Here is a 15,786-nt window from a genome sequence, read left to right as displayed (position 1 = left end):
TTATTTTAAAAAGACAAGTTAAAACTAGAGAAATCGAAAGTAAGTTTGAAGTGTACCTTTTAAAAATAAAGGTGCCTTCAAAGATGTTATACTCAACAGAGACTTAACTATTAATGTGCTTTTGTAAATGCAACATATCAGAAATCAGAAAACATTTCAAAATGAATAATACAAACCATAAAACGTAAAGATAGTTTTTTTAAATAGTGTCTAAATTGAGCTCTTACGTCTATGTTTAGGTATTTAAATAAACAACCTGCTTTTCGAAAATGCAGAACTGCCAAGTCAATGGGAGCTTCCAGAGGTTCTGCCTTTTGCAAAACTAGGTTATACTTTTAAATAATAATAATATCCAACTCTTACATAGGGCTTTATATCAAGAGAGCTCAAAATGCTTTACAAAACAGGGAAGTATCATTATCCCTATTGTATAGGAAAACTGAGGCACAGTGACTTGCCTGAAGTTACCCAGAAGGCTTGTAGCAGAGCCCAGATTACAAACCAGGTCTCCTGAGTCCTGTTCAGTGCTCTATCCACTAAGAAACATTAGCTCTCCTGGTGCCTAAATATGGATTTAGATGTCCAACATGAGGCACCCATTTTTTAAAATCCTGGTTGTAATGCTATTGACAAACTTAGAGCAAAACACAGTATCTATGTTATTTACACTATAGCCAACAATTATTCCTTAAACTGCAAAAAGTCTGTTTTCCATTACCTGTTTCCCAAGTTTAAGCCAGTCTTTTCAAACTTCAAGAAAAACAATCAATGGCAGTTACAGTTCCTAAAGCAAAAGCAGGACTTTGAAGAATACATTCTTAAAAGATGGACTAGTACATACCTCACTTAAAACAAACCACTTCTATCCAGAGAGTTTATTTTAGGGAACAAAGATAATTTTCCTGACAAAAAGAAAAAAAAAATCTGGATTTTCAGACTCTTCCACCCTCCCCCACCCACTTTTTTTGATTAGTTGAGAGTGTATCACAGCATCAGTTGATGGATATGGACTGCCCTTTACCAACTACATATTCAGATCAAGACAAGACAAGAAGCCTATTTATGGTTGACTACAAAATGACTTATGAGGTTATTTTATAAAGGCATATGCCTAAAAGCAGAATCATTTTAACCACTTGAGGAACTGCAATCATCATCTTTAATACCTGGAAAGTCTCAGTGCTATGATGAATAAAATTTGAACATAGAAATGTAGGACGCAGGTCATTGTTAGTCCTGAACATTTGCAAATTATTATAAATAAGGAAATGATTCACTGATTTCAGTGGGAGTCTTTCCATGAAGTCATTGAAGTTTGATTAGGCCCTATGAGTGTAACATCAGAAGGCAGCTGATCAGAAAAGTTCAAGTTGTGTCTAGAGCTTCAAAAACATTCCGTAACTGCATGTAAATCCTGAACTGCAACATAGATATCGTGAAACTAGATATTAATGTTGGTACAATAACGAATAGATTAAACAATTTTACTAGTGCAATAAATATCAAAATAACTTGTTTGAATTAAGCCATTCATTTAAAAGTGTTTGCCCTTGCATCAATACAAAAATTCATCAATTTGCCTTATCTATTTTTGCCGTAATATTCAATTCCAGATGAGCCAGTGTCATTGTACATTTAAAAAATATGGTACCAAGTGCAGTCCAACCTGCATGCTAAAGCTTCATCTTTTTAAAGATCAATTTCCATTCTTTAAAGTCAACTGGTGGATTTAGCTTACACTGTAAAGTCAATATAAAATTATATTAAAAGGTTTGTTTTGGGTGTGTGCATGAACTGGTTACCTGTGAAACATTTGGGAGATTTTACCTGTCCAACCAAGCTAGCAGACTTTTAGCTGCTCCAATCAGATCCACCACAGATGTCAGGAAGTCATTTGGTAATTTTCGGCTGGTCCTGCCATCATAGTGACCACTCCTCCTCCTCCCAGTTATAAAGTTCTGCAGATTTTTGGCAGATGCGTTCAGCTTGTGAGAAAGGGTTTTTAGATTTTCTGTTTCCAAACCATAGTTCTGCATTTAAAAGAAATAAGATTAAAAGAAAGTTAGTTCTACATCTTGGCAAAAAGTACTGAGAAATAGCAATAATACTTTTATTCTTTTGAAACTTAGCCATTCCTGGTAATTAAGGCAGGAACATGCCTACTCAGGAATTTATCTTTGTTCCTGGCATGTTCTGTTTCTACAGGATACAGAACAGAAATGGAAAAAAAAGCAAAATTGTAATTCATCTTTTAACTGTGTTAAAGTATAAAACTTGTGTGTTTAAAAAACAATCAGAGCTACCATTGGGGAAAAAATCATTTAAAATGTGCTTCTGCAATGAAAAGTGGTTATGTAAAAGCAGTGCATTACTACTCAACAGATCTGATGCCTATGGGACAGACTCTGATACCCTTACTCATCCTAAACAATACTTTACAAGTAGTCCATTTTCAATGGGACTACTTCTATAGCAAGATACTACTCAGCATTCAAATCTGACCTGGTGTATTCCAAATCACATTTGCTGACATTAGTGAAAAGAGTGAGTTTTTACTCCTTTTTACCCCTATTAGCAGTATAGCAGAACTACAAAACAGTGAGCATAATACAATTCTGCCTCATTCCTTAACAGAATTATTAACTACATTCCAATTAGAAAGCCAAATTCTGTACTGTAGTCCCTTGTACTATGCAACCCTTTAGGCTTAAATTAGAGACTGCTCCAATATGTAGCAAATATGCTCTGAATTATACAGCAATATTCATTGATGACAAAAATTTGGTAATCCTTCCATTTTACAGAAATATTGCATCATTGAAAAATGCATCATAAAATGAAATATAATTTTCATATATAATTCATATTAGCTGTACCTATACAACAAAATCCAGGAATGTCACTCTGGGTGTCACTCTGAATCCTAAAATGCCTGTTAACTCAATGTGAAGCCAATGAAGCAGCTACAAGCATGGTTGAGAGTGCTTTTTGTTCAGAATATCACCAGGCTGGATCATCACTGGGTTTCAAAGCCTCTTACCAGTCAATTTTTAAGCTCTCAGCCATTTTCACTTTACAAATTGTACCCATGTGCTATACGGCTACAGTAAGACATGTACCTATGCCATGCCAAGAGTCCTAGACCACTGAGATATCAGAGGTAACTCAACTCATCACCATCCTTACTCTACAGCTAATTTGCATGCAACAGTTTCAATAGCTGTATGACGAGACTGCACGGATGGTGCATTACCTGGACAAACTGCCATATCTGTGTGCCCAACTGCCACAGCATGCAACACACACACAACTCTCCGAGCACAACACAACCACCTACACACGAAGCCAGCATACACAATAACCCCAAACACACATAGTCCCTCACTTCAGCACACACCCCTCATTCTCCACAACTCTCCCAGCACAACACAACCCACACAAATCAACACAATCACCCACACACAACCACAACTAGCACACATAATAATCCCCAAACTCACAGTGCAGCCTATAATGTCTGAAGAGTCATTGTGAAGTGATGGAAACAGCTACAAGCATGTTTGAGAGCTCTTCTTCTTTAGAATGTCAACAGGTTCCATCTCCGGAATTCATGGCCTCTTACTATCCAATTTTTAAGTTCTCATCCATTTTTTGCTTTCTTACCCACATTCCACTTATGTGACCACACAGGTTTTCAGCAACTATTAATAGAGTAATGTCACCCAACATTTTCTGCTATTTCATCAATAACCCAACTTTTGCCAAAAATAATGAGGAATCAGTTATAAAACAACTTAATCTCTTACCCTTGTGTCTGAAGTGTATTTCAAATTATATAGATCGTAACCATCCTGTGAGTAAGGGAGGAGGTAGTTAGGGTCTATATAATTTGCTCCTAGGGATAACTTCAAAGCATAACTTTATTAAAATGCATGGGTCTTAACAAATCATTCCAGTACTATTAGAAAGGGGAGTTCATACTTGTTCCTGCTGCTTATTGCCAGGACAGTTTTCCATTAGGTACTGTTGACAGAGTGATGGAGTAGAAAGAAGACAGCTCCATTGGGGCTGAGTTCCACATGAAGAAACTGTCTCCTGCAACCATTCCCTGACCATACATATACCGTGGGCCCTTTCACCACTGGCTGCCCTTTCTATCCTACACCTTTGGCTGGTCACACAGTCTCTGCTCCTGGGGAGTGTTATGACATGCCAGAAGGGAGCAACCTAAGAGCTCGTGCATGTCTCCCATCATCCTGGCCAGAGCCTCTTTTTACATGAAGCCATTCATCAACTAAACATTGACCTTTCACAGCAGAACTGAACTTTAAAACTATTTGAATAATGTAGGGGGATTTAAAAATAAACCACACACACATCACTGTTTCAACCCTGAGAATCAGAGACTTCAAGCCAATCTTATCTATTGACCCATCACATATTGTCTGACTGAAGAAACATTAATACTTTATTCTTAATTGTACAGTTGCTGATTGTTCTTCCCGTCATACACAATCCCTTAAAAAGTAACTTAATTCTTGATTAAACAAACAGTATACTGAGGGCAATCATTTTTCTCCGTTATTTAAAGATTCTATACCAATTGTACGATAAACAGATTTAGAGTGTAAGAACAAAAACCTTCTAAAATGACATTAAAATTAACATGGAAAAAGCAATGCATGCTTTATAATGCAGCAAAAGGACTGACAGTAATTAATTACCTCACCAAACCCTACTAAATTAATTAAAGACACCAGTTATCAATGGACAACAGAGACAATAAAAATGGATTTGCTATGCACAAGTAATTTGAGAGACATGATAAGCATAATACTAGGACTTGGAGAATTATTTTTGGTGAATAGTAAATTTGCTGATACATGCTTTTTTCAGGGCATCAAAATTATTCACAAATACAGGTCCATTTCAGCAAACAGATTTGGCCAGAAAAATACTTTTTTAAAAAAGTCAAAAAAACTGTGTTTTGACCATTTTGAACTGAAGTATTTCATATCAAAATGCTGTTTTGTTTCAAATTTTATTTAATTAAATAAAAAGGTGAAATGAGACACCTGAAAATGGCCCAAAATGAACAAAAAGCCTGAAAAGATTTAAATTCTGTTCAAACAAATTGTTTGACCTGAAACAAAAGTGTTTTGGTTATTTTGTTTCAGCTAGAAAAACTGGGGGGAAAAATCAGTTTCAGTTGAAAAATTTTTTCCCTGAATTTTTTTGGTTCAGCCCCTAAACCAAATATTCACTCAGCTCTACTTAAGACACATAAGGAAAAGGGTGAAGAACTGACCACCATCTCTTTCCTGTCTTGTCATCCCTCCCATATATCTGGCTCAATTTGCCACAAACAATACAGGAAACAAAGACAGTTACAATGGACTTTTCGCCATGTCTACGCTACCACTTATGCCGGCAAAACTTATGTCACTCATGGATGTGAAAAAAACATAGCTGACATGGCTCGTTAAGGTGGGTTTATTATGTCGACAGGAGATCTCTCTCCTGTCAGCACAGAGCAGCTACACAAGCGATCTTACAATGGCGCAGCTACATCGGTATACCTGGCATGTGAAATTTCATGCAGATCGACCTGGTTTGGTAAAGTTAAAGGAAGGGAATGGTTTATGCTGGTAAGTAGTATTCCTCAAATAATAAAGGGACTAGTATCTCCACAACAAACTTTTAATGTTGAGAAATCATTTAAAAATATATTTTTACACACACACACACACACACACACACACACACACACACACACACACACACACACACACACACACACACACACACACACACACACACACACACTTGGCCGTTCATCATTAGTGACGATGCAGTCAAGCAGCCGAATGTGGTTTCAAATCACCTCTTAGTCGTCTTCAAACTAAGCAATGCAGGTTTATGTTTTCTTATCAATCCTTCAGACAATGCACCTCAACTTTTCCAAACCTTTCATACCCTTTGTTTTAGAGAATTTGCACTTGAAGATTGACCGTGAATAATATTGCTTGTATTGTGCTGCCCTAACTGTGCATGGTAAGAGTTCTAAATGCAGTCATAACATCACAACAGAGGGACTATCAGCTCCATGATCTATTGGGTTAAGCCTCTCCATATAAATCAAAACAAAATGTCTTGTAACTGCAAGCTTATATTCATTTTCTGTTCACCATCACACATCATTTCCTTCGCATTTCTCTTCCATTATACTATGTATCTCTGTTTAGAATTATTATTCCACAAATTGACTTGCATTTCTTCAGAAATGTAATTAATTTTTTTAAATTTCTGCTCATTTTTCTCATTTCTCTTATATATGTTTATACTTTAGCTATAAACACAATGGAGTACAAAGATAACTAATTATACTCCAATGATTCAGACAATGTCTTTTTCACCTCTTCTTCTAGAGTACTACATCTTTAATGCATCCCCATTCACAGACTATTTTAGTACTTGCAGTATGTAAATGTTCAAGTCAACATTTGGAAACTGGCAAAATCTAAGAGTAAAAACAATAACAAAAAGATGAAGATGACGATGCAACCATACTCAAAAGTATCTTTGCTCTTGAGATTCTTGTTTAAACCAGCTACCAGATCTTTATAGCTAACCTTAAAAAATGCAAATTACTTTTATGTTCTTTTGGCAGTATGGACTAGTTGATAGGGCACTAGACTGGGGGTCAGTATACTTTAGTTCTACTTCTCGCTCTGCTGCTAACCTACCTGAGACAATCTGGACAAGTCACTTCATCTTTCTTTTCCTCCCACCTTTGCCTGTCTATTTAAGCTGTAAGCTCTTTAAGGCAGTTATATGCTTGTACAGTGCCTAGCACAATGGGACTCCAATCAAAGGTTTAGGCCTTGAGTTCTACTATAATGCAAATAATTCATACTAATAACAACATGCATTACTGGTCAATTCTTCACTTTTACATCAAAGCAAACAGGATTAGAATACCAGAAATTAAACAAGTTCAGAAATCTGTTTTCACAAATGAAAACCATGAATGACTGAACTGCATTCCAACAGGAGTTATCCTAATCATACCACAACACTGCAATGGCTCTAATGGAGTCTTCTATAACAAACAGAAAACAAGAACCTAATGAAACTAAACTATAACAGAAAGCCGTGCAGCTTACCAGCAGGTGTTTGAGTTAAAGGTTATGGGGTCTATTAATAGACATTTTACCTGCTAATTGCTTTTCTACATCTTCATATGACAGTTTGTGAGTGATGAATTGCAGCTCCTTTCTCCTCAAATTGACAAGCAGCAGCACCAATCACCACCAATTATTTCTATATTTTGTGGGGGGCACCGACCTACTCATTCTGCCTGCAGATGCTCTGTGCCATTTGATAACATGAGGGGGAAATTAATCTTTGGAAGCTAATTTTGAACTAGCTTTGGACTACTTTGGATCATTTTGGACTAGGTTGAACAAAGTTGCTTAACTATCAAAACAAAACAAAAAAGCCCACTTCATAAACATAAACCTAAGAAAAACTAGCTGAACATTTGCTAACCGGCTAAAGCACTTCACTCCACAGCGTTGGTAGAAAGAAAGGCTGGATGTTCCAAACTGGTGTACAGTTATAGTGTTAATCCCACTATATCTGCTCTATCAGCACACCAGTTTCAAGCTGGGAATCCAAGCCTCAGGCCCTGTAGCAATTTCACAGACCTTTAAAATAGATGGGTGGATCATGGTTTCTTACATTGGCACTATTACCCTGATGTCTTTGAGCACATCTGAGATCAAGGTCCCTTACATGTATTTTAAAAACATTACAAGGTCAAGAAAGGACCATATAGCCATCTTGCATAATTCCCTCAACCACTGCTTCTTCCCTTCACCACAAAAAGCTGCTGCAATGCATGTGGAGAAGTTTACATATCCACTGACCAAAGTGGCTTTGCTACTATGTAGATTTATTTGAACTCTCTAGTATAGACAACTAGTAGTCCCATTATGTGTTCTACCCACAAAGTGATACAGGTGGTTCTGACCTGCAGAAATCTTTACCCCTTATAGGTAGATGTTAAAAAAAGGGATAGCATTTCCCAAAGGGACAAAAACCAGAAACACCTAATAAATTATTTGGTTTAGGTGAAAAATAAGCATTACCCAAACCACAAAGGATATAATTACTCTAAATAACACAGGAGTAGGAATAGATATTACTGCAAAATCTCTGCTTGAGGCAAAAGAAAAAACAGGAACAGAACCAGAGCAAGAATCTACAGAACCTCACTGATGGTGATGTATTGAGCTGCTGCCTCCCACCTGGAAGTGGCGGTGGCAGCAGCAGCTGAATGAAGGACAAAAGGAGAAAAAATATTTTTCTCTGGCAAATATTTGCCATTACACCTAAGACATTTTTAAAAGACAAGGGTAATTGTGGATCTTTTTTAAAAAATGCTTTTAATTTAAATCATCAAGACAGCCTTTTGAAAATATAAATGCTAAAGTCTACAAGATAAATGCACTATATCCGAAATAATAAATTACATATTAGGAATGTAATGTAACTTCTTGATTATGCCTCACATTTCTTGATATGAATAAAATTTGCAAGGATGAATTTATACATTTTCTTTCCTTTCAATTATTATTTAACCCATTCTCTGAATGAGGCAGTGTCTTGTAAAAAAAAAAAAAAAACATTCTGTGTGATTGTATAATTAAAGACTGCAACATAATACAAATGCACAGAGGGGCCAAATTAAGGTTTCATGGGCAATCTTAATTCTGGCATTTCCCAACTTCTGAGTGCTTGACTTTGCAGCCCTCATAATGTTCTTTAAAAAAAATTATGTTAAAAGAAAGCAAGCAAATTCCATCATGTGAAATATTGATACCACATGTTTTATCAGCAAGGTTTGGATCTTTCGATGCAAACCTCTATCATTTGAAGTAACAGAGTAAATGGTAGCTGTAGTAGGCTATTATCGTCTATGTGGAGCAGACAAGAGAGAAGAGGTGAGATACATACTTTGCTACTGGGATTAGTTATTTGCTGACAGCAGAGGAATGTAAAGACTCAGGATTTCTGAGTTCAGTTCCAGGTTCTAGAGGGTAGTATGTAGTCTGATGGTTACAGACCCTTCTGCCCCTGTGCCCCTAGCCTCACTCCTCCTCGCTTCTATCCAAACCCCCACCAGCTCCTGTCCCCCTACTTCTTTTAGTTTCTGGAACCCTCTCTTTCTCTGTCATCCCATCACAATACTCACCTCTCTGCATTCCAGTGTAGCTGCCTCCTCCTTCTCGACTTCACTAGAAGGTGATGATAGAGCACAGAAAAGACAGTCTGCTTGCACTCAGTTCCTGTGCCCAGTGCCACAGGGGACCCAGACAGCTAGGAGAAGCAATTGCAGGGGAAGTCCTGATCAGTCCCTGAAATCCCAGGCTGAAGAATTGCTTGGTGGAGATTGAGCATGCTCAGTACAGATAGCTTCAATGGAGGAGAGCTTAGCTGCCAAAGTGAATAAGTCTCTATTGAGCATGTGCAAACTGAGGTTTTCAGAGACTTAAAATGTGACCAAATCTGGGTCAGTTTTTGCAAGGACAGTGTCATGACACCAGGGCAATCACCTTGCCAAATTCTGAGTCTGCTGCAAAGCAAGGAGATGCTTGATGAAATGAAATGGTTGCAAAGTGTGTGTGTGTTAACATAGGCAAACAATACTTTCCCCAAGCTTTGTTCTCAGAAATGACTGAACCATTTTAGCTGAAACAGAAAATAAAAACAAAAAAAGGTTGGGGCAACAGCCATTGCTGACAATTTCAGCCCAAATGGTTAGATATTGGCAAACTTATAAACATATAAACAACCAAAAGCGGGCTATTATAATGGGAAGTGTTGGGCATCCTTAACCACAGGCATTGCTACTAGCTTCATCTACAACAGTGTTTCTCAACTGGCGTTCCACGGAACCACTGTTAGGGTTCCGCAAGCAGCTGATCTCCGTGCCGCCACTCAGTTGTTCTCCGCCGTCGAGAGCAGCTGTTCACTGCGCCGCCGAAAAAGGGAAGATGTCCCGGATTTGTCGGCGGAGGGAATCTAGTGCAAGTGTAATTTAAGTGAAATTTAATTGAGAAATGCTGACGTTTGGTGTTAAGAGTTTGGGGGGTTCCGCAATTATTTATGGAGTTCAAAAGGGTTCCGTGGACAAATTTAATTGAGAAACACTGATCTACAATATATATTTCTAATCCCCTGCCATCTCTCCCAGGGTCTTTAAATGCCAGTACAAAGGTTAAGAAGCACATCATCCTTCCGTATCATTCAAAGCCAGTTCTGCTTATGACACTGAAGATTATCACTAATAAAACATTTATACAATAATTTTGTTAGTCCAATTCAATCACAATCCATAAAACAAAGCACTAATATCCCTATTTTTCCTCTATGTTCTCTCAAATAAACACTGTGGTCCTAGTTAGCCGATTGCTGTCATTCCTCTATAATTTAGCGTGTCAGAATGCTACATGACGTACACTAGTAAACATCACACCCAGATCTCAAACTGCTATCTTAAAGAAGAAGTAAAACCATTGGCAGTGTCACAAATGTGATATCAGTTTAAAACAGTTATTCCATAATGGACTTTTTTAAACATCAATTCCTTTGAATGGGTGTGTACCTTTTTAAAGTTCCCCCAACTCTCATAAGCAGCCTATACAAAAAGCAGCTACCAAAATAAATAAATAAAGATTCAGATCCACAACACAGACTGTAAATTCCTTAACTTCACATGGAGGGGGAGGAAGAGGCAATTTTGTGCACAGGCCTACTTGTCCCCAGAAAGGGAAATCAGATGATAACACAGTGCTATCATCCTCCCTTCTACATGGGTTTGAGATACATACGTAGGGAAGGAATGGAGACTGGATGGACTAGGGGAACATAAACAAAGGCAAAAGGGAAACATTATCCCCACCAGTTCCCTTCAGAATTTCTCTATAAAAGGTAATATAACTTTGCACTGTATGATCTTTTCCCCCAAAGCCTGCTCTCAGGAGTCCTGGTGCCAGATGGGGCCATAAGGAGTTCAAAGTGGCATATTCCAATAGCACCACCAAACTCAAAGTCCATGCATGAACACAGCCTCCAACCAGATGGCCTGGCCTCCCACAGATCCTTGGGAATCCATCAGGTTTGGCTGCAGTTTGCATGGCCTTATTCCCAAGAAGAGGGAGGCCTGAGAGGAATGTGTGCACGGGTTATCTCCACAAAGAAATCCTCCCCTCATTGAGATTTTCATCTCTTGAGGCCTCTGATCATGGTTTCTCTGTTTTTGTAATTTTGAGGGCAGGGGGCTGATCTGGGCCTTTGTCAGTAACATGGTTTTCCTGCAAGGTTCTAAGTGAACTGTCCAACTACACCTTAGAAAAGCAATACAAATGTTTCAAAATGACCTATGTGGGCTATTGGAGATATCCCTTTTTTACTTCCTTATTTGATTGACCAGTTATGGACTTTTGATTCTGTCATTTAGTTCTTGGCAGGAAGGAAGCTCAGGCCAAAGATAGGGGAAAAACAGCCATACGAATGCAACTGTAGCTTATAAAGGCTAATAATAAAAGGGATAAATGATTTTACTCCTAAGAACAAGACGATATTGCCAATAAATCTTAACTTTAGTACATATGAACTTCCATTCCTAAAGGAAATGTTCTCTCAATAGCACAGTGGTGATTAAGTTTAATGTTCACCATTATTGACAAATGTAATTTTGAGCTCTAACTAGTGATAAAGGCAGGGAAAAGAATTTCTAAGAAATGGTTTCAGAAGATGAAATTAAGACAAAAAATGTACTCTTAAGAGGAATCATTCGTGAGTAAAGTAGCTCTATTTTTCCATTCATTTGCATATAAATGTTTCATGTTAGTAGTAACTAATTTCATAATGGGTGCACATCAATATTTTCTCTGACAAATCACAATGATGCTTTGTGTGCACTAATCCTCAAGATTCGCAATTTTAAATGCAAAGAATGTAACTCAGTTCTAGTACCAGTCATAGCAATTAAAGCAACTGACATTAAGTGAGTTTCTAAGCACTCTGTATCTGCTACTTTCCCTGTGACCCATGCAAGACTCAAAGTAAAAAATATTTATTATTTCTTGTTTCAGAGTGGTTTCCTTTCCCCACCACCACATTCTCCATGAATAGATTGCACTTCAAGGATAGTTTCATTAGGTTACCGATCTTCATTCCAGATCTTTAGCTGCTGTAAAAATCAGTGAATCTATGCCAGTTTATACCATCTGAAAGTAATTATCGAGTGATCCATCCCCTGTTGTCCACTCCCAGCTTCTGGCAGTCTGAGGCTTAGGGACATGGAAAGTATGGGGTTTCATCCCTGACCATCTTGGCTAATAGCCATTGGGGACACTATCCTCCATGAATTTATCTAGTTCTTTTTCGAACAGTTATACTTTGAGCCTTCACAACATCCCCTGAAAATGAGTTCCACAGGTTGACTGGGCATTTTGTGAAGTAATTCCTTATGTCTTTTTTAAACACAGCACCTAGTAATTTATTTGAGTGACTCCTACTTCTTGTGTTACGTGAAGAGGTAAATAACACTTCCTTATTCACTTTCTCAGCACTATTCATGATTTTATAGACCTCTATTATCTCCTCCCTAGTCATTTTTTTTTTGTAAGATGAACAATCTTTTAAATCTCTCCTTATATGGAAGTTGTTCCATACCCCTAATTATTTTTGTTACCCCTCCATACTTTTTCCAATTCTAATATTTATTTTTAGATGGGATGACTAGAACTGCATGCAGCAGTCAAGGTGTAGGCATACCACGAATGTATATAGCAGAATTGTGATATGTTCTGCCTTATTTTCTATCCTTTTCTTAATGACTCCTAAAATTCCATTAGCTTTTGTGACTGCTGCACATTGAGCAGATGTTTTCAAAGAACTATCCAAAATGATGCCAATATCTCTTTCTTGAATGGTAACAGCTAATTTAGACCCCCATCATTTAGTATGTATAGTTGGATTTACGTTTTCCAATATGAATTTCTTTGCCTTTATTAGTGAAAAGTTCCAGAGGGGTAGCCATGTTAGTCTGTTTACAGCAAAAACAATGAGACTCTGATGAAGTGGGTTGCAGCCCACGAAAGCTTATGCCCACAAAAATTTGGTAGTCTTTAAGGTCATACAGGATTCTCGTTGTTTTTACCTCTATCTATAATGAATTTAATCTGCCATTTTGTTGTTGTTTTGTCAGTCACCCAGTTCTGTCAGATCTCTTTGTAACTCTTCACCCTCAGCTTTGTACTTAACTATGTTGAATAATGTTATTTTGTCTCCACATTTTGCCACCTCACTGTTTTACCCCTTTCTCCAAATCATTTATGAATACGTTGAACAGTACTGGTCACAGTTCAGACCCCTGGGGGACACCATTATTTGCCTCTCTCCATTCTGAAAACTGACCATTTAGTCCTACCCTTTGTTTCCTATATTTTAACAGTTACTGATCCATTAAAGGATCTTCCCTCTTATCCTATGACCACATACTTTGTTAAGACCCTTTGGTGAGGGACGTTGTCAAAGGCTTTCTGAAAATCCAAGTACTTAATACCCGCTGGATCATCCTTGTTGACACCCTCAAAGAATTGGTGAGGCATGATTTCCTATTACAAAAGCCATGGTGACTCTTCCCCAACATACTGTGTTTACTGATATGTCTAATAATTCTGCTTTTTCTATAGTTTCAACCAATTTGACTGGTACTGAAATTAGGCTTACTGACCTGTAGTTGGCAGGATTGCCGCTGGAGCCTTTTTTAAAATTCACAGTCTGGTGAAGAGGCTGATTTAAGCAATAGGTTACATACCACAGTTAGTAGTTCTTCAGTTTCATAATTAAGTTCATTTTGAACTCTTGAGTGAAAACCATCTGGTCCTGGTGACTTATTACTGTTTAATTTGTCAATTTATTCCAAAACCTCCTCTACTTACACCTCAATCTGGGACAGTTCCTCAGATCTGTCACCTAAAATGAATAGTTCAGGTGTGAGAACCTCCCTCATATCCTCTACAGAAAAGACAAATGCAAAAAATTTAACTTCTCCAGGATTGTCTTCCTTGAGTGCTCCACTAGCACCTCAATCATCCAGTAGCCACACTGATTGTTTGGCAGGCTTTCTCCTTCTGATGTACTTAATTCTTTTGCTGCTAGTTTTTGTGTCTTTTACTATTTGCTCTTCAAATTCTTTTTCAGTCTGCCTAATTATACTTTTACACTTGACCTATTAGAATTTATACTCCTTTCTTTTTCCTTTCAGTTGGATTTGACTTCCAATTCTAAAGGATTCTTTTTTTTTTTTTTTTAAACTCTAACCATCTCTTTTAATCTGTTTTTTAGTCATGGTGGCATTTTTTTTTTTTGAGTCCTCTTGCTCTTTTTTTTATTTGGGGTATACATTTAGTTTAAACTTCTATTATAGTGTTTTAAAAAAAATTTCCACATAACTTGCAGACATTTCACTGTTGAAACTGTTTTTAAATTTCCATTTAACTATCATTCTCATGTTTGTGTAGTTCCCCTTGGGGAAGTTAAATGCTACTGTGATAGGTTCTTATAGTATTTTCCCATCTAAAAGGATGTTAAATTTAGTCACATTGTGGACCCTATTACCAAATGGTTCAGCTATATTCACCGCATGGACCTCGTCCCGTATGCCACTTAGGACTAAATCAAGAACTGCCTCACCCTTTGTGGGTTCCAGGACTAGCTGCTCCAAGAGGCAGTCTCAGAGTTAATGCAACTTTCTCAAGAGAATATCCCTGATGCAACTAAAGAAAGTTCCCCTTTTCACTGTGTGTAAATAAATAAATGAATTAAAAATTAAATTCATATCAAACATTAAGATATTATATGATGCACCAGATGCAGTAGTAAAATGGGGAACTTGATGGAATCCAATATTATAAATAAAACATGTATAACAGGGAAGCCAACTATAAGTGATGCAGCTTAGGGCAAAATATTGTAATAGTTAATAACAGGGTTCCTCATGAGCAATCCTGTTAGTGAGGAAAGGGATTGCATTTATATTGATTTCTTTTAGTTTAAGTGACAAAGTGAAGAAGTAAGGCTAATGTTTGCTATCAAGCAGCTTATGCTAACAAGCTAGTGAAATAAACCAGTGCTGAAAGAGGCAGTAAATAAAAGGAACTAAAACCAAAGAGTGTGTTTATATGGACACTTGACCACAAAGTGGAATAATCAGAAATGTAACTGTTTGGTTAATGCACAGACTTAGCTCAGCCATATATACCATGATCCCACCACTGTAGTTAAAACAAGAAGAACAGATATGGAAGATTTATACAGCTGATCCAGCCTGCTGGAGAACAACAGTTCTTGAAGTGACTTTGCATTGTAAAACAGACTGTTAAAACAAGTTTACAGAGCATCAAAGATTATGGAGGAACTTTGTATAAATTCTAAGAACTTTTCAGCAGTTAGCACAGTGTTGAGGAAGAAATTGGAACTTGAGCAAACATCACTGCAAAATTGTCCAAAGGATGTATTGTAAAGGGTCCCACAGAAAGCAACTTGTGAAGGTAAGTTTCTGACTGGAGCAAGCCAGCTGTCATTCAACAGTTATGGCTTAACTTGTCTAATGCAAGCTAGTGTGACAAGCTGTGTTGCACAAAGAGACTGGAATCCAGTCCCAGTCCCCCAAACCAGAGCTATCCTTTTTGCGCAACAAACCTGTCA

The 15,786-nt window shown here is 37.5% G+C and overlaps 1 protein-coding gene across 2 annotated transcripts in view; it reads right to left on the bottom strand.

The window, feature by feature from the left end:
• CNKSR2 (connector enhancer of kinase suppressor of Ras 2) overlaps nt 1–15,786 on the bottom strand; it is a 330,096-nt gene that overhangs the window by 259,452 nt on the left and 54,858 nt on the right. For both annotated transcript variants that reach the window (XM_067545020.1, XM_067545021.1), the window contains exon 3: nt 1,828–2,030. In XM_067545020.1, the coding sequence (XP_067401121.1) occupies nt 1,828–2,030 (203 nt within the window). The remainder of the gene's footprint in view (nt 1–1,827; nt 2,031–15,786) is intronic.

The sequence above is a fragment of the Emydura macquarii genome, unplaced genomic scaffold (genome assembly GCF_026122565.2).
Source record: "Emydura macquarii macquarii isolate MOO-44397 ecotype Brisbane River unplaced genomic scaffold, CSIRO-AGI_Emac_v2 contig_1043, whole genome shotgun sequence".
Classification (NCBI taxonomy): Eukaryota; Metazoa; Chordata; order Testudines; family Chelidae; genus Emydura; species Emydura macquarii.
Note: the sequence above shows the minus strand (reverse complement) of the source record. Positions and strands in the feature narration are given on the sequence as shown.